The following is an 18,201-nucleotide window of genomic DNA, read 5'->3' as shown; positions in this document are numbered from 1 at the left end:
ACATAAGCCCATTTCCTTGGGGAGAAAGTATCTGTTTCACAGACAAATGTTATGGCAGGGAATCCTCCCGGGCTGCTGCTACCCCAACGCGCACAGGTGCAGCCTCCGTAACCCACCCTGCGAAGGAACAGCTGGAGACAAATATTCCACGGTGAAGGATGCGACACTTCAGTCTCATGTCAGCTTCCAGCTGCAGTGCAACATCAGCTTCTTAGACGAGATATCTAATGTCAGGGAGAAATGCAATTAAAATTCTGGCATTGACACGGAGACAAAACATTTGCTAGCAAGCAATAGGATATTCATCCAGGGCCTTATTTCCAGAAATGCATGCATGCCTCCAGGAATTGTTATCTCTGAAGCTCTTTTACCTTTGATCATATGATTGGTCTGATGTTTCGTCCATTTTCACAATAACACTCCCAAACTACCTACATGTCTCTGAAGGAGCAGGAAAAAAAATAAATAAATGTCACTTTTCAGATGAGTATAGAACGGACCTGGAAAGGGCAGAAAGAGATAGTAGCTGACAGTTCAGAGAGGAGTCCTGCTGAAGTTAAATTGAGCAATAGCTTCCTGGCTAATTTGTCACCACACCTGCTCAGTAACCGGACTCCTTGTACCCCCCCTCGATCCATAAAATAAATCTGTGGTTCCCTGAAAATGCACTGATGGCTGAGAATACAAAAGACAGGTAGTAACTCCGAGGCAGAATTATCTCTTTAAGTAAATATTTTAATCAAGGCAATGCACGAGTTAAAGAAATAAAATGAACACTAATGCTTAAGCCCCTTCCACCCTAAAAAATAAAAAGAGGTTAAGAGAGGAAGAAACATGTATAAGGTCAGATTATAAAAGAAAATTTTAAAGGAGGCATTTGAATGAAGGCAGCATGATAGCAAAATAAATCAAAAGAGGGAATTTGTTCCAGAATGAAGCCAAGAAAGGAGAGAGCATACAGAGATTCAGAAAATTATGAGGGGTATAAAACTAAATAGAGGTTATGGTGACAGGAAGCCATTTGGTTTTATTACAGGCAGATAACACAGGCTGTGATTGTTTATAAAAGCATCCAACCCTAGGAAATTTCCATAGAGGAGAGGACGTTTCCCAACAAAGAGCTGAATAACTGAGTAAACATCTCAAGGGTCAACCAGTGCACATGGGCTTCATGAGCCTCACAAGACAGCACCAAAGTGGGTTTTAACTTTTTCTTTGCAGTAACGTATTGACGGAGAATACACAAACATGAGTATCGGCCACGAGTGGTTGTCAGCACACACAGCTCTGCGGGGAATTTGTCTGAAAGGAGAAAACACGGGCAGTTTTTCAAAAGCACTCGATGGTGTCCAACTGTACCCAGTGGAGTTTAGCTTGGCCAGTGGTAACTGTGAAAAATCCCCCGTTAAAGTCTCGCACGTTAATGGAAAGCAGACACGGAGGGTGCGTAAATGCAGACGAATTAGAAACAAACAGCTCAGGTCAACCGAGGCATCGCTTCCTTCACTCTGGAGTCAAACGGGGTCACACCAAGTCAAACGGCGACGCACGCGTTTAGGCGTACGAGTGATCTCAGCAGCTCTGGGGAGATTATTCATGGGCTTAAAACTCAGCCTAGGCTGGAGCCGGCAGCTGAGCACAAGCTATACCCAGCCCTGTCTCCTCAGCCCCAGGAAACCTGCTTCTACTTACATTCTCAACAGCAAAATGAGGCTATAACGTTGAATAAATACACAAATTACTCAACATATACGGGAAGTAAAAATTCCATGTGGTCTTACCAAACAGTGGAAATAATACCCAGAGAGGACTATTTATCTCAGTTTAAACTCATGAACCTGAAATGTATCCTGGGAAACATACAACATAGGGTAGGAAACAAAAAATAAACAGGAGAATGTTGTAATTTCATTCTTCTCCACAGGAGATGAGTTACCATGCCGATATCTCAGATAAAGTTCAGCATATGTTTAATAAACTTTTTTCCCCCCGTATTCAGATGACAGAGTTTATGAGCAACAAAAAGATTTTTGCAATTTTGCAACTAGTTCAGATTCACCTGAGCTTGTCAGGAAAAAAGCAAAGAAACCAAACCCAAGTTAAAAAAAGTAAGTGTCAAAAAGAACCACAGAGGATTTTTAAATCAAATGTTTAGAATTAGAATTCAGATTACAAGTGTGATTAGTTAACAAAATGTCTCTGATAATTTGGAAAGTCCCATAACTTTTATATTTCTACTGTACAAATAAATAAAGAGCATTTAAAATACTTATGTCCTTACAAAATTTGTAAACTGAAAGCTTTCCTCAACAAGCAGAGTTATTAAACAAGTAAATATATTAATATTTCAAAGGATATAAAAATAAGTACTAACAGGATTCCTGCCAGGAGAAGAAAAAAGCTCTCTGATTCAGTTGGGTTCATTGATAGTCTGATCAGTACACGCAGCTATTGTTTTAGCCTATTTTCCTTACCTTGGAGTGAAAGAGGAGTTTTCTCCCTCTGTGATAATTATTTTTGACAGTTTCACTGTTTATATGTGAAACTGAGAAACTGTTAATTGAAATAAAAAATGAGTCACTGTTTCCAGCGATTTTTGCCAATGTTTTGATCTGTGTCAATCCGAGCTTAATTATTAAGTTTTCTTTAAAGCAAGAGGCAAAACTGTATATTTGAATTGGGCCCCATACAAATACTGCACTTTTCAGACATATGTCAGTTTACGGATATAAAGCGCAGCTAAATAGGGTTGAAAGTATATTTAATGACCATACACTAGCGACCTATGGTAAAAATAACTCAAATGAGAAAATACACTGAGTTTTTTGAGAGGGATATGAGAAGTCTTTAAAGCCTTTCAGCAGATATGATTAACTATGATATATTGTCTATCGCTAATGATGCTGCCAAAGTCAACGTCTATCGGCTGTGAGAGGGAAATCGTTTGGAAAGCCAACTGCGTGTCATAGGCAAAGGGCAGACTCTGCACCCCGTGGCCAACCATGCGTTCCTCTGGTGTCTGCTGTATAAATAACGCATCTGCTCTCATAAACACGCTTGGTTATTTGGTTGAAATTCCACTGTGATTTTACTGTCCATGGACAAACTGGGCTCGGTAGAAATGTGTGAAGTGAACAGCAGACTCTGAGATAGCAGAAGTGCAAGGGAAGACTTTCTCATGTGTTTATCGGGCCCGGCGTATATGTGTACATGACAAGGAAGAAGGAAAGAAAGAAAAAAGAAAGCAGTTTTATATCCACAAGGGAAAAATGCTAAAACAAAAAATTTTCATCCTGGGGCATGAAGTAGCTGAGAACTGTTGTAGGAATCTGTCTCTAGAAGGCATTTGCATGGCAAGTTTAAATGTCCCTAAAAAAAGCATCTCTAGTTAATAAATACAGTGATTCTCTAACTAGGAATAAGCTAATAATCTATTAATAAATAGAACTGGATTAATATATGGCAAAATATTTTTAAGATACAAGTATTTGTACAGAAGACACAGCACACATTTTCCTAAGTTGTGTGCCAGTGTCATCATTGGACTTGGGAGGAAAGCAGCTTTTCTATGCCACAGTAATTTTTTATTCATTTATTTATTTATTTATTTATCCAAATCAGGATAGATCCGAAACCTTTAAGAAACTATTCACAAAACAAGAGGAAGACAGCCCCACTCCTGAATGCTTTCACTGCTCTTGGAGGTGGAAGCACACTTCCAAGGGAGTGGGAAGCTCAGATTCAAGCCCCTGTGAATCAGAGAGAGCAGATATTTGAACCTACCTCTTCCACTAAACTCTTGGCTATTTCCAAAAGCAGCCAAATTTTCCAGCTTTGCCAGTGACTTTCAAACTTCTTTTGATTTATGGCCCCCTGATTATTTTCTCTAACTCCTCCATAAGTGGAGGAGCCTGCCAAAAAATGACTAGTTAAGCAAATCAGCATTTTCTAAACCAACGCAGAACAAAAAGAAGAGCTCCCAACTGTCTTTTGCAACCACTACTAGTTTCCTACTCATCCACAGTACCAATGCATGTGTTAGACTATTAGGCTCCCACTCACCACCCCCAGCTTGTTGCTCCCTGTGACTGTATCATGCGGTCCTCATGTCCTATTTGTGTGCTGCTGCAGGGTCCCTCCAGCCATCATCCAGTGCAGTGCTGCTCACTCCCATCAGGCAAATGAGAAATTGTAAATGAGGTGCAAAGCTCTGCTTTTCTCTCCACTTCCCCCTTTCCTGCAGGATTCACGTACTGTAAGGCAGCACAAAGATGTATGAACTGAGAAAGAGAAGTTGGCTAAGCGAGTGGAGATGTTGGTGGTCTCAGTCATAATAGCTTGGTCCCACCAGAAGAAGAGAGCCCCCACTTCTCCATGCTTTCATCCTCTGCTTCTGGACATGTGCACTTGCACCAGCTCTGGAGTCTGCACCGCCCCTGGTGAGCTGGTTCAGAGGAAAACAGAGGCTGGGTCAGAGATGCCCAGAGAGCACTCGGCAGAATCGCAATCAACTTCTTGTCTAGCTTCTCCTGTAAAGGACTTGCCCAGCTCCCTTAGGTTGTCGTTTCCCTACTTGCCCTTGCTACCTATTTCCCAGTATGATGCTACATCTCTTGAGGAAAACTGAGCCAATCACTCTTGGTCTTACCCGCGATGGGCATAGAAAACTTGCCCATCGCAGTCATCCCTGTATCAACCTCTCAAGCCTTTGAAACCTCTCTCATTTTCCTTTTCTCTGTAGATACAACAATGCATTCAGTCCTGATTTCTATGCCTGATTTCTTTGGACTGCTTTCCTGTTCACACTTTTTTGCTGTTTGTGCTGTCCTTTTCTGGACATGCTCCAAATTATCTCCACCTCTCAAAATGGGGTGCCCTAAATCAGAGACAGAGACAGACACTCAATTCAAGTAGAGCAGCATAGTTACTTCCCAGGTCTTTCTTACACATAATATTCCTGTTAATACCATCCCAGAATGCCACTAGCTTTTTCTATTAAAGCAGCACCCTACTGCCGACTTGTACCTTCTTAACATCCACTCTGATAACAAAAAGCCCCAAACTAAGGAAATAAGTATATAAAATAACCCCCACCTAAAAACTGTTCACTTTAACAAAGGATTATTTCACGAGGTCACTCATACTAAATCCCACTTAGGACAGCAATAATACAGCTGGAACAAACAGCTTAGAGTTGTTAAAAGTGTTTAAATTAATTAAAAGACTAGCATGGACATTTCATATATCCTAAAGGGATTTTGTAGCCCACTGAATGTCAAATGAAAACCAGGACTTATACCCACTTCACAGAATGGACAAATCCACTGCGAAAGGCTAAAGCCTTAAAAGTGAGGACAAAGTGCAAGTTGTCCATCATTGCTGTCTTGCATGGGCATTTTGTGTTTTACTCAAAGATAAACTATTGACCACCTATGAAAAATAAACTTTTAAAAATCATTCTAAAAGCAGCCTAACACATAGATTTCTAACTAAAAGACAGTTACAGGTATTGCATATGAAAGCTGTGTGCACCGAAGATATTTTTCTGGTTAAATGATTCCAGGAATCACTTGTACTGATGCAACGAGACCTCTGCTATCAACCAAGCGGGTTGTAGAGAACAGAGGAAAATCTTAGTGCCAGTAAGTGAGAGGAACAGGAACATCAAATAGATCTTTTTCTTCTCTTTTTTTCTGAAAAATGATATCTGAGATAGAAGGGTTATTTTGGTAGTAGGACAGCCAGGTATGAATAGCAGCTCCTGGGGGTGCACTGGGGGGCCTGAGGGAAGACATGGAGCTTCCAGTGAGCTGTCACTTGGCAGCAGCAGACAAAAAGGGGATGTCTCCCTCTTAAACAAATAGGTAATGAATATTTTCATGCACGCTGTATCTATCTCAATGTGCATTTAAAGAATGTAATGTGTGTTTGCGGCAATTTATAGTATAAACATACAGCAATAAAACTTTGACACTGTACTACCATATCAGATACTTGGCACAGCTTTGACAAATATGTACGTTGAAGGTATGTACTAAGATCACTTCCCTGGGACAAGAGGAAACTTTGTACCACACACCCAGCAGGTTGTGCCTTTAGTGAAAAACAAAAATTCATTAGTTTGGTTGTTTTTTTCTGTTTAAAAGTCTATCTTTCTCTGCTGCCCTTCCCCACTTCCTCCCCCATCTACTCATGAAACTGTTTGCTTAATTAATAGGAATTTAACTAGTCACCTACAGTTGTTTTCTCCCATTGCACCTCATTGATTGTTTTTGCTGTGTTGTTCCGCAGCCTTGTTTAGGCCTTCTGTCATAGGTATTGCAACTTAAATCGTTTCCTTGCACAGGGAATATTACAAAACCTTTAGTGGGGAAATTTCACCCCAACAAATTATTTCCTGAAGTTGCCACCAATCAGCCAACAAGTTGAGGTGTTAGCATCCCAAGAGCCCCACGCTGTACGTTTAACATCCAAGCCCAGAAGGACTTCTGCTGTGCTCCCAACTTCCCTGTGGGTGCGCAAGTGTGGACCATCCCTCTAGGAGGCAGATCCCCTCTACCAGTCAGTGCCACCAAGCTGTCTGCCCTGTGCTGAAAATCCTTCGTACTCAGACAGTTACCAGCATAAAAGCCCTTGAAACTGAAGCTGCTTAACATAATTCAAACTCTTTGACCAAAAATAAAAAATAAAAGTGAGAGAAATAAAAAAAAGCTTCTCCAGCAAGCTAACTCTTTACTAACTCTTGGTTAAGCTTGTTTGAAGTTCCTTCATCATCTTGAATCACAGCTAACTTAAGTCCTCTGTATGTTTACCGCCACATTTTCACTTGACAAAGAGAAGCACAACACATTGCAATTGCACTGGAGTAAACAATAAATGACAATATATAAAATGCAATAATGAATTGAAGAGAACATAAAGGCAATATAGCAATTGCTTAACGACTTCAAGGAGGAGACCTTTAACATCCTCAAGCGCACACATCAATAGACTTCAGTATCTTTTGTACTTTAATGGGAATTACCAAAAAAATGTATTGCATTATAAAATGGCAGAAAAAAGCTCACCTATTATAAAGTAACAGAGCTCATTCTACAGGCAGACCTAATTACAGTACTTTTTACAGCATACTAACAAGAAAATTTCCGTGCTCGTTACCGCAGGGGTCCTTCTTCACCATAAAAAAAAATTAAATATGCACATTTATATACAACTACACTCAGTATTGTCATATAATGCTTTGCTCACGGGCAGGCTCTTCAGCTTCATGATCAGCAACGACCAAAGGTGAAGCACTGTGACCAGTCAGTGACGGGCTTTCTTTTCTCCTCAGCACACAGCTGTATTACCATTTGCTGTCCTGGAAATCCTTGCCACACCGCATCGTTACCCGGCAAAGAAGAAAGGAGTGATCCTATTAGGATTTGTTGCTTTTCTGTATATCAGTTGGTAAGAATGACACACTTTAAAACATTTTCTTCAAGTCATCTACTTTGTGAAATAAGGCCAAATGCTGTACTTAGATTTAAATTCCCTCCCAGGCACATGGGAGACAGCAGTCTGCTCTGTGGAGAAGTCATTTAAACTTCAGCTGAGATCCATGAAAACTATTTCCAGACGTAGGCAGAGCAGGTTTCTTCAAACACAATACAGGTCCTGAGAGCATACATAGTATATGTATATATATATATATATGTATATAGATATATGTATATAGAAAAGCAATTAAATTGCCATAAACTCAGGGTACTTTGAGTTGTTTCTGCTGGGCTGAAGTTTTTGTTTCTACCAGTACCATCAAATTTACCTCACTCCCTGTCTTGCTCACTGCAAAAACACCAAATCTCAAAGGTCTGGGGGTCACGGGAGCAGAATAGGAGTAAAACTCCATTTGGTATCTGACAGGGACACATGGCTGGGTTTAGAAACCTGAGACAGAATATGATACTCAGAGCCAGGTGCAAACCGATGTGTAGCAAGGAGGCATCTGCCCACTACCACCTCCCACTCCACTGGTGGACACCGCCTACATTTCCAGCAATGTGCCACAGTTGATCTCCAAGCAGTTGGAGGGTGATCCTGAGAGAATGAACTATATCTGACTGCCCTCTCCAGCCCATAGCCATCCACCCTCCTCCTGCATGTGTCACACACCCCTGGAGCTGCGCTTGCATCCGCTCCTGCTCGTTGCATCCCAGCTGCAGTGTTGGGGTCTGAAGGCACTGCCCACTTCATCTAACTATGGGCAGCTGCCAACACTTCAGATCCCTCTGAGTATGCCTTATGTTGAGACTCAGCTCAAGAACGGGTCCATATAGTTTCAGGGTACACTGCAATATCACTTTCCAGAGCTCAGGAAACACCTGGGCCCTAGGGTGACAGGTACAGAACAACTGGTCAGCGGGGAGGTGATGTCCTCATGCAAAGATTTCTGAGAAGTCACTGGGATTATGAGGGAATCCATCCTTCCCATTCCTACCCACCAGTTACCACTCCCAGCACTAGACTACCTTCAACCCACTGAATGAAAGTCTGGAATAGAAAATAAACTGCACAGATGAAACACTTGTGACTTGAAACCTATCAGAGTGGCTGTAGAAGCAATGGACTTCACTGCTACACTACATAACCAAGTTAGGAGCCATTTATCCTAATCCAGTCCAGAGCCTAATAGGATTATGACCATGGCTTCCTAAATTCCTTTTCTATGTTCTGGTTCACCCAGTTGCTTAGCACCAGCTTTGTTTTGCTTGTCTTCTGACAGCATTTTAGTGTCTTTGAGACGAGACAGCTCTCCAGGAGACTACTGCAGTCACATGTGCCATGCTTTCCCCTAAAGCTCCTATCAGCTGAGCAATTTCATCCCACAGGAGGCACGGCTCATCCTGAATCCTTGTCAAAGAATGAGGATCAACACATTTGAGCCTCCCAGTATCTTCTTTGAATTGATGTTTCATGCTGCTGCTGCGGTCCTGAGTGGAAGGTGGTCCCTTAGAGCCTTTGTCTCCCCTGTCCCGGTAACTGGATAAATGATACTAGGATTTCAATACTGTTGCTTTCTTTCCTACCAAGGCAGCAAGGGACCTCCTGTCTGCTTTCTTTTTCCCTCCTCTTCTTGGTTCCCTGTAACCACAGACAACAGCTTTCAACTAACTGAAAAATTTTTTAGGCTGTGCACTGAAATCTTAACACAACTTCGCATTTTACTGTGGGTGCTGCAACTTGGTGATTTAATAGCCCTATTTAGGCACCTTACGCTTCACAAGCAACAGGGCCCTTCCTAAAAGCCTCTCCTTGAAATGTCACAATCATCGCTGAGCTGCCCCTTCCCCTTCCCTGGCGCCCGTGGGCTGAGAACTGACTGGTCCCTGCAAGGCAGTAGAGAAATGGAGCAGCTGGTGACACCAGAGGTACCTGCTCTCTGAGCAGGGCTTCACTATAGCTTGGAATATACATAGTGTTCAAAAAGGAAAAGTGGCTTTCAGCTGCGGGACACCAGGGCTAAGAGAACCATTCAGCATGTTAGTTAACTCTTGCAAGGATGGATCTTGCATCTCCTGGTTGCATTAAGTAATGCCCTACTCCTGGAGTCATCACTTTGAAAACAGTGGAGAATATATATATTTTAGAACTGGCATTTTAAAACTTAAAAAAGAAGTAACAATAGATTGCTCCCTCCCATTTCAGTGGTAATAGATCAGTACAAAATAAATATTAATCTTCACAAATTTGCATGTGCTTTTGGAGATAATTTCAAATTACCTTTGCAAGGGAATACAAATCCTTACAGATTTCACTCTGTATACAAAACTAAAATACAAAAAAACCCAACCCAAATCAAATCTAGAGACCAATGGCTTCCTTGTCATATGTCCATATTCGCCCTCTGTTAGGAATCAAAATATTTTTCCTTCATTTCATTCTCATTTTCAGTTCACAACTTTTTAATCTTCAATTAAACACAGTCTCAGGGAGCTCACATGTAGTCAATAAGTTCTTTTCTCCTTTCTGGATCTTCCCATTTAATAACTCCCTAGAGACACTTTTTTTCCCCCTTCAGTGAATGCAGTGGTCCCTTTAACGTTAATGGATGGGTAATGAAAAGACAGGATAAATCCCCCAGTCGCATCCAGCTATACTATGACAGCACATCACCTCTCCCTGGTACCTATATGCTGGCCTCTATCCTATAGCAGTTTTGCAACTTTGGTTATACCCAGGGCTGTTATCTCAACCTACTCTCTCTATAATCATAGAATCCTAGAACGGTTAGAGTTGGAAGGGACCAGTTAGTCTAGTTGGTCCTCAACCATCACTAGATGGTTGGAACTCATCTAGTTCCAAACCCCCCCTGCCATAATTCTGGGCATTGTCTGCTTCTGACTCACTCCCTGATATTCAAGGTAAAATCTTGGTGAAAATTGAAATTTTGTAAAATGAAATCTTCAGAATAATAAGCCTCTGAAGCCTGCAACTGTATTTAACAGGTGATTACCCATGAAAAATGAGCAACATCCATTTACAAGTTGTGGGGTGCATTTTATGAAATCCCTGGCAAAAAAACCAAACCCTCAAAACTGTTAACTATTCTGTGATCAAAATGAATAAGGCTCAGGAATATGGAGGTGTGCTCCAAGACAAAAATCTGGCAACACACAGCTCCCACCAAGTTAGAAAAATGAAAGAGCTTCGGTGCTTCCGCATAGTCATTTTTTTAGGTTCAAAAATACATGCCGAAGTGCTTCATATCAGGCACGCCAGTTGGCTGAATTGAATCAAGTTCTTCCTTGCGTAAAATAAGTAATTTAGTTCTTCATTGTATAAAATAAAGACAATTGTCACTTTCTGTTTTACTGTTCAAGACACACTAAGGAAACAGTAGCCCTACGTAGAGGAGAACACATGCTGACACTTCCATGGCCTCCAGTTAGCACCTACCTCCAGTATTTCTTCTCAGCTTCTCTGTGGCCTTTTGTACAGGCTTTTATTTATCTTTTTTTTTTTTTTTTTTTGAAATTACTTAGCTGTTTCACTGCCCAGTTTGCTTGATGAAAAACCTATCTTAAATCATGAAAATGAGTCTCTACACTTAACGTTTCCATGCTCAGCCCAGACAGCTCTACTACCAACCCCTCAATTTCTCCACTGCACACCTTAGGTGGGAATCAGCAAGGTAAAACCCCTCTTTTTTTATGTCCTACCCCTTCCTGCTCTAACTAGAGAAATGAGAAATCATCTTTTCAGACATGGATTGGTGGTTTTTTTTTTTTCTTAGCGCTCTCCCATTCCTCGGTTTCACGACACAGTTTCAGGCTGGTGGGGCTGCCTGTTGGTCACTTCTCTGAGGCGTGATGATCAGTGCAAGGTGGCAGGCTGGGTTCCTTCAGAGACAGTGGGACTGCATTCCCATGTTAGCACTGGTGGTGGAAAGTATGGCATACTCCTCAGATGTGGGGTTTTTTCTAATCAAGAATTAAACCTTTTAGGACTCTTTGACCCAAGGGTTCTTTTTAGGGAAGTGGTGCCCATCATTAGAATGGCACATCCTCATAACAATCCTGGAGACCTGACCTATTTTTTTTATATTCTTTACATATTCAATACAAATATATATAATTTTATACATTAAAATGTTTTTTTTCCCTATATTTAATATATAAAGACCATTTTTATAGTCTTAAGTGCAGGCATTTGCTACCAGCTACTCTTATGAGCCATAAGCAATTAAAATAGTATCAGTGAACTGACAGCCTAAGTAGAAGAAAGAAAAGAAGCCCTATAAAGCAGGGCCTATTCATCCTCCCTTTTCCTTCTTTCCCTTTTCCAAACAGTGCTTTGCAAATGGTTCTGGCACAAAGGAGCAAAGCAGCTACATCTGTTTCCTACCTACCTCTCCTCTTAGACTGAGAGAAAAGGTGCTGGAGAATTCCCCTTGCCCTCTTGCCTCCTGCAAACTTCTTTCCACTCCCCAAATAGTAGTCAACAGTGGCAGGATAGGGACAGTGGGAAACAGCACTTTCTGTCTCCACAGACCCTTAAGATCTGATAGGGGCTGGAAAGCTGTTGTAACTAAGAGCCAACGCATATGTAAGAGCTTATTTGAATAACTTTCACTTAATATAGCCAAGTGCACATCCCTATTTCTGAGCATTTTACTGCATTAATAGCCAATGCCACCACGGTGACAGCAGAACATCATGTGCATTTCAACCTGCGCTGAAACCCATCTCGTTTAGCAGTGGCTCAAGTGTGCTTCACATCAAATAGCCCAAATGTCAAGGAGATGTATTGACAGCTGTGCTAATTTTCTCTGTATCAAGATTGTTTTGATAACTTGGCCCTTCAGGATTTAGAAATCATGAAGTGGTTCTTCTAACTAAATGGTCCTAACCAAAGGTCATTTCTCTCCTTGTTTAGGGTCCTGTGGATTTATTCTGTAACAGGAGAGTGGGTATATCCTCTCTTTGCTTCGTTCAGCCCAGCTGGGCTAGCAGCCTTTTTTGCCGGTAGCCTTGCCGTCATCATCGCTTTCTACAACTTCGGGGAGTTCCTCAACCGTATGATATGGGGTCAGTCCAAGTTTCGTTTTTCACTTCTATCCATATGAAAAAAAATTGATCTAAAATGAATTCCTGTGATTGCCTAGGCAGGTGGGGAAGGAAAGGGGCCCCTTGAACACTGGGAGGTGACATTTGGGTGTCTGATAGAGATTGCCAGATCCTAACCAGTTACTAAAAAAACAGAAAACAAATCAGAGAAAGAATCCCGAACCTACCAGATAAAAGGCTGCACCAGGTTTCTCTAATGTGGCTCGAGAAGCACCTCGTACCAGCATAATCACTGGATTTTGAATTCCTTCTCAAACAAGGGTCCAGAAAAGCCAAATCTCTCTGGCTAAAACTCTTACACCTGCATCATGTGGTGTTTGTCAGACTAGGGAATGGCGCTGTTTACTGACAATTTATAGGAAGACATTAGTGTATCCAAGTGAAAGCATTGTAGCAGCTTCACAAGTAAAACAGCTCCTCAGATAGTTTTACAAACTGTTGAGAACCTCTCTCCTTCTGCTTTGGTAGTGGTATAATCAGCAGTGATTTAAAGAAAATGAAAGGCAGCTTTCTTGGACAAATGGGCAATTAGAGAAAAAAAAAAAAAGTAGTTTAGGAGGACACATTCAACAGGTGGAAGAAAGAGAGAAAAAAGTGATGAAGCAGCTTTAGGGAGTTGGCATGGGATGATATTATTATTATTACTATCCTGTCTGGTTTCCTCTCTCCATTTTCATTCAAGATTAAGTTTTTGAGGATGAAAGTGTTCCTGTCAGGAAAACGTGTGTATTTTATTTAGGACAAATGTGTGAACACTTGCAATTTCTTAAACTAGATTTCTGATGAAAGAAAAAACCCTGGAAAAACACCTCTGAAAATAAATAAGACAACCTCCCTCTGTTCTCAGGGAACATTTGATGCCTGATCCATTTTGTGAAGTCTCACATGCCTGTCAAGCCAAAGTAGAGTGTCTGTAGCTAGTCTCTCACCATCCGTGCTCAGCTACCTAAAAGCAGCAGATTGACTTTCAAATGTGCTGAATAACCAACTTCACCGCTTGATACCTTTGCAAATAAGATGCTTGCTCTACATGCCCATGTTTGGAAATTTTGGCTGAATTGTGCTCTTGCATAAACACAATACGAGATGAGGATTGCTAGTAAATGAAAACAGATCTGCAGCCTTTCTACACTAGCTCTGGTTTAAGAGACATCACATAAATAGTAACTATTACTAATCAAAGACCATATCATCGCTACAAGACAATATAGGTCTTTAAATGAGATCTGATATCTGATAAATCTAGGTATAAGGTTTTTTTCATCACTACCTGTTAGTAATTTCAGGCCTAGAGTATGCCTGATTAATAAGTTGGAGATAATCAGAATTAAAATAATTTGATTTCCAAGGTGTTAATTGATTGGACAAAAGGTCATGTCAAGCAGAGATCAAATTAACTGTAAAAATTACGTGCATTTTGAATGTAATGACTGAATGTATTTGCTTAAGAAAGAGATATTAATTTAAGAGATTTCTATAGAAACTGGGACAAGCATCCGACTTTCTTTTCTGTGCACACAGAATAGCTGAAAAGCACCCCCAGTTGCGATAGTACAAATGCAACCTCAGAGAATATATATATAAACACGGGATACAGGCATGCATTCCTAGCATATCCTCCGTTGATGTCTGATGTGCTCTTGCAATCCACGGAGGTCTCTTGTGTGTGTGGTGGGTCTGCCTCTCCATGCATACTCCATATTTTTTCAAAGGAGCCACAAAATCACAGCCTTAACAATTACATGGTGTTTTCATCTGCGTGCAGGACACTCCCCCTGAGTTACAGTTTCCCATGTTCGAGCAAACCCTTCTTACTTCACTTGCATCCTCAGCTCTTCACCTCCCAGACTGTCAGCATTCCCTGGATTTGCTGTACACGGATAAAAGAAGCTGCCAGCTGTACCCCAATAGCTGGCAACGCTGCAGTATCTGAGGCGGTTGTTTGATAATATGGGGGCTTGGGCAACAATAACTTCTTGATAAGCTCCTGCCCACTGCCCCTCGCACCTTCCTAGTCCACGACACACACCTGTTACTTGTGAGCAGGGGCTGTTTTCAACTCGGATAATTCTCCCCATCCATTTCCCAGCTGTGCCCACCCAAGAGAAGTGCAGGACTTTCTTATGCTGCTATTGATAACAAGGTCCCAATAAGCATCGCAACACAGCCAGAGGGAAGCTATCCCAAATTACAGTGTGCCAGAGTCTCAATATGTTCCTGACTGAGACAAATCTTTGGCTCAGCATCGCCAGAGTAAAAACAGCTGCAGCTTGAATGAAGACATGATTCCAACATACCTTTCTTCTCGTGGCAAAAATGGCTCCGCATACTTTTTTTTCATCCTCTCCTTTCCCGTCTCACCTTCACATCACCATAAGGGAGATGACGCAGTTAAAGTAACCCTGCAGAAAAAATAACCACGCACATGCAAAGCAAAACAATCTGTGGGGGTAGAGGACAAACCTCTTAATCTTTCCATACCTTCCACCCCGCCCACCTCCTCCCTCCCCAAAAAGAAAGGATACACAGAAAGGCACTTCTGCCCTCCCTTTTGCTGCCTGCTTTGTCCCCACAAAGCCACGGTTTGAGCTACAGAGTAATGGCATGGGTTCCTACAGGCACATCTGGAAACACTTTCTTCAATAACACCTGTAGCCACCAAGCCATCAGACCTGATGCTGGTGGCATCTGTCAAGGCCACTGCAACCAGGACTTGCCCCAAAGGGAAAAGCTCCCGGGCAGCTGCTTCTTTTTCTTTCCTTCCCACTTGAAGGAGTAAAGCTGGCCGAGTGTGTGCCCAGATAAGTTATGTTTATTCGAAGGTGCAAGAAGTAATTAACAAATAGCTCCCCATGAGTGGTAAGCCTGGTTTCCTTCTGGACTTACATCCTGTGGCGGACCGTAGGCTGCAAATGAAGCTTGTCCCACAGCATACCGTGCTTCATAGGGGCTCTCTGCCGTGGTCCTTTATAGCTTCAGGCCGCTATCACTTTTTCTAAAACCAGCTGTGTAAATATTTACTCTTTTTCACTCTTAAAGGTGTATTTAGCTCCAAGTTATTCCAGAGTCCATGGATGGGAGCTTTCAGCTCTGAGCAAGTAATTTTTAAAGCTACATCCTGTGCTTGACCAAACAGATGCAGTATCATTTCTGAGAGCTGGAAAAGCCAGGCTGTCAAATAATATAGCCTTGGTTATCCTTTTCAGAACAACCAAAAGATGCCAGACCCTAAATTTGTTTTATTATTTATAGACAAACTGTTTCATACAGTATTGGAGGTTTTAAAAATGTATTATCTCTCATGTGCCTCTCCCTCCCCTTGCACAGTTGGATTGGTGGTAACTAAGGCAACCCAGCTGCACAGCCTGAGAGGCACAGAAAATAGTACCAGTAATGACTTTTTTTTTTTGTTGTTTTTGGTTTTAAATCCCAGAGTTTCTAGAGTACTAGACAATGTTGAGCAATACAGAAACTCCAAAGAGGATAACTGGAAACAATGGGCTGATTCTTTTACTGCCATAAATTTACCTCAGCCAAGAATTTGGCTGCAGGGTCCGAGTACCAAAGATGAACCGTGTGATAGCTTCTCCTGCTCCCCATGGGTAGAAAACACGTTACTTTGACCAGTCAAACTAGAGCCCTCAAAAACAAAGCAGGGCAGTTTTCCCTCAGGTTTTGCTCCTGGTGAGACAACCAGATCTGCAGGAGAAATTTAGATCAAAATTCTCCACATCAGACAGAGCAACATTTCAGGTGAGGTCTCTTCTGTGGCACCAGCATTTGAAGACGGAGCAGATTCATTTATCTTCCATCTAACACGCCTGAAAAAAAGCCCAAACATTCATCAATTGCTTCATTTCAATACTGTGAAATGCAGGTGGATGGGAGCTATAGCAAGCAACAGCTACAAGCTCCATCAGTGATTTAAATGCCTGCTGAGGGACACGGGGCAAAACCACTTGCAAGATTTTACAGCCACAAGGTCTTTGCCAAGTCCAGAGAAATGTTCACGCCCAGATGGTGAAACTGTTCTTTGGGAAAGAAACAGGGTAGAAAGGGAGTCTGGCTGTTGGAGCAGGCAGCCAATAGGCTCCCCACCTGGATGCTCACTGTCCTTCAGAAGGGAAAGCTTTAGCCAACAGCTGGCTGAGGAACACTGGGCAGGGAGCAAAGCCAGAATTAAAGATACTCTGAAGCAAGGGGTAAGGCAGTAAAACAAGAATAATAGCCGTTGCTCTCAGGAAAAAGAGGAAACTTATGGCGGAGTGACTTCCTCATGCCCAGACCAGGGATGGACGTGCTCCTCCAGATCTTCTGGGAGCTCTTAAATATCTTGCAAAGACATTGTTGAAACGGCTTCACCTAAGGCTGTGGTAAAGTTAGATGGCATTCTTCTCTTTAATGTATTTTTCCTTTTCTTTTTGGATTACTTTTGTATTAAATGCATTTTCCAGAAACATATAATGTGTTGGGAACTTATTATTTTCCCTGGGTTTTATTTTTGTATTTATGTGCTTGTGAAACCAAGCTTCCTTAATACCCTGTAGTCAGCTATTGGGAAACTCAGCCTATGTGACAGCGCATGAATCTGTGCAATACAAAGCAATACTATAATATGATCGAATTCTTGGTGCTCTCATTTTTCTGAGCAGTTGTTGAGATTGCAGAAACCCAAGTGGCAAATAAAGGGATGCAAAGGACAACTGTGTGGGATACCAAGTCATTCTACCATTGTACTGGTACAGACTTGTGAGCAGCCATTTTACTATGAATGTTAAAATGCTCATGTTCTGCAGGGAGTTATCAACCCAGACACAGGTTCCACCCTTCATTATTACAGTGTCCAGGAGGGATTTTTATAAACTGAGCCTCCTTTCCAGAAGATAACTTCATTTGTTCTATCACGCCTTTAAAAACTAAGAATAAAAGTCCAGGGTATATCTATTCCTTTCAGTGAACAAACAATGTTTATATCTAGGATTTCACTATACTGCCAGTGACAAATGCAACTCAAATTTAAGAGGATTTACAGCCCAGAGTTCGCAAACTAAATACGAATATTTACTTTTGTCTTATCCATTCATCCTAGTTATGCCACAAACCTGTGATGGCATATTTATATCCTTCATATTTGTCACTCCCCCAAGCTGCAGTTTAGCCCTCGGGTAGAGGAGTCGAGCTATTTAAAGGAAACCTGCACCATCTGTCACATGCCCTACTCTTGCTGACAAGTTTATCTGATGATGCACTGGAGGGAGACCCCATCGGAAGCTCTGGCAACCCAGGGCTTACGATTTCCTCACTGGAGGCCAGACACTAACAGGTGCTCGTTAATATGCTGTCCCTGGCGTAACAGTCTAGTCTGGGGTTTTTTGATGTTTTTTTTCCTCCCTTGTCTTTAAAATATCTATTTGGTCAGTACAAAATAATTACAGGATCATTTGGGAAGGGAGGAATGCCAGGATTTTGTTCCATATCAGGTCAATTGCCAAATGCTGTGCAGGCTGGAGATAAATAAAATACAGCAATTAGTGTTTCGGAGCCTCTGAGGTCTATGGACAGGGAAAGCACCTTTAAAAGAGAGTTTTCTGTG

General features: G+C 41.7%; 1 protein-coding gene across 1 annotated transcript in view; it reads left to right on the top strand.

Moving 5' to 3' along the window:
• ADTRP (androgen dependent TFPI regulating protein) overlaps positions 1-18,201 on the top strand; it is a 32,857-nt gene that overhangs the window by 12,888 nt on the left and 1,768 nt on the right. Inside the window, exons 4-5 of the mRNA XM_074146837.1 lie at positions 7,334-7,449; positions 12,418-12,569. Coding sequence (XP_074002938.1) covers positions 7,334-7,449; positions 12,418-12,569 — 268 coding nt within the window. The remainder of the gene's footprint in view (positions 1-7,333; positions 7,450-12,417; positions 12,570-18,201) is intronic.

The sequence above is a fragment of the Numenius arquata genome, chromosome 4 (assembly GCF_964106895.1).
Source record: "Numenius arquata chromosome 4, bNumArq3.hap1.1, whole genome shotgun sequence".
Classification (NCBI taxonomy): domain Eukaryota; kingdom Metazoa; phylum Chordata; class Aves; order Charadriiformes; family Scolopacidae; genus Numenius; species Numenius arquata.
Note: the sequence above shows the minus strand (reverse complement) of the source record. Positions and strands in the feature narration are given on the sequence as shown.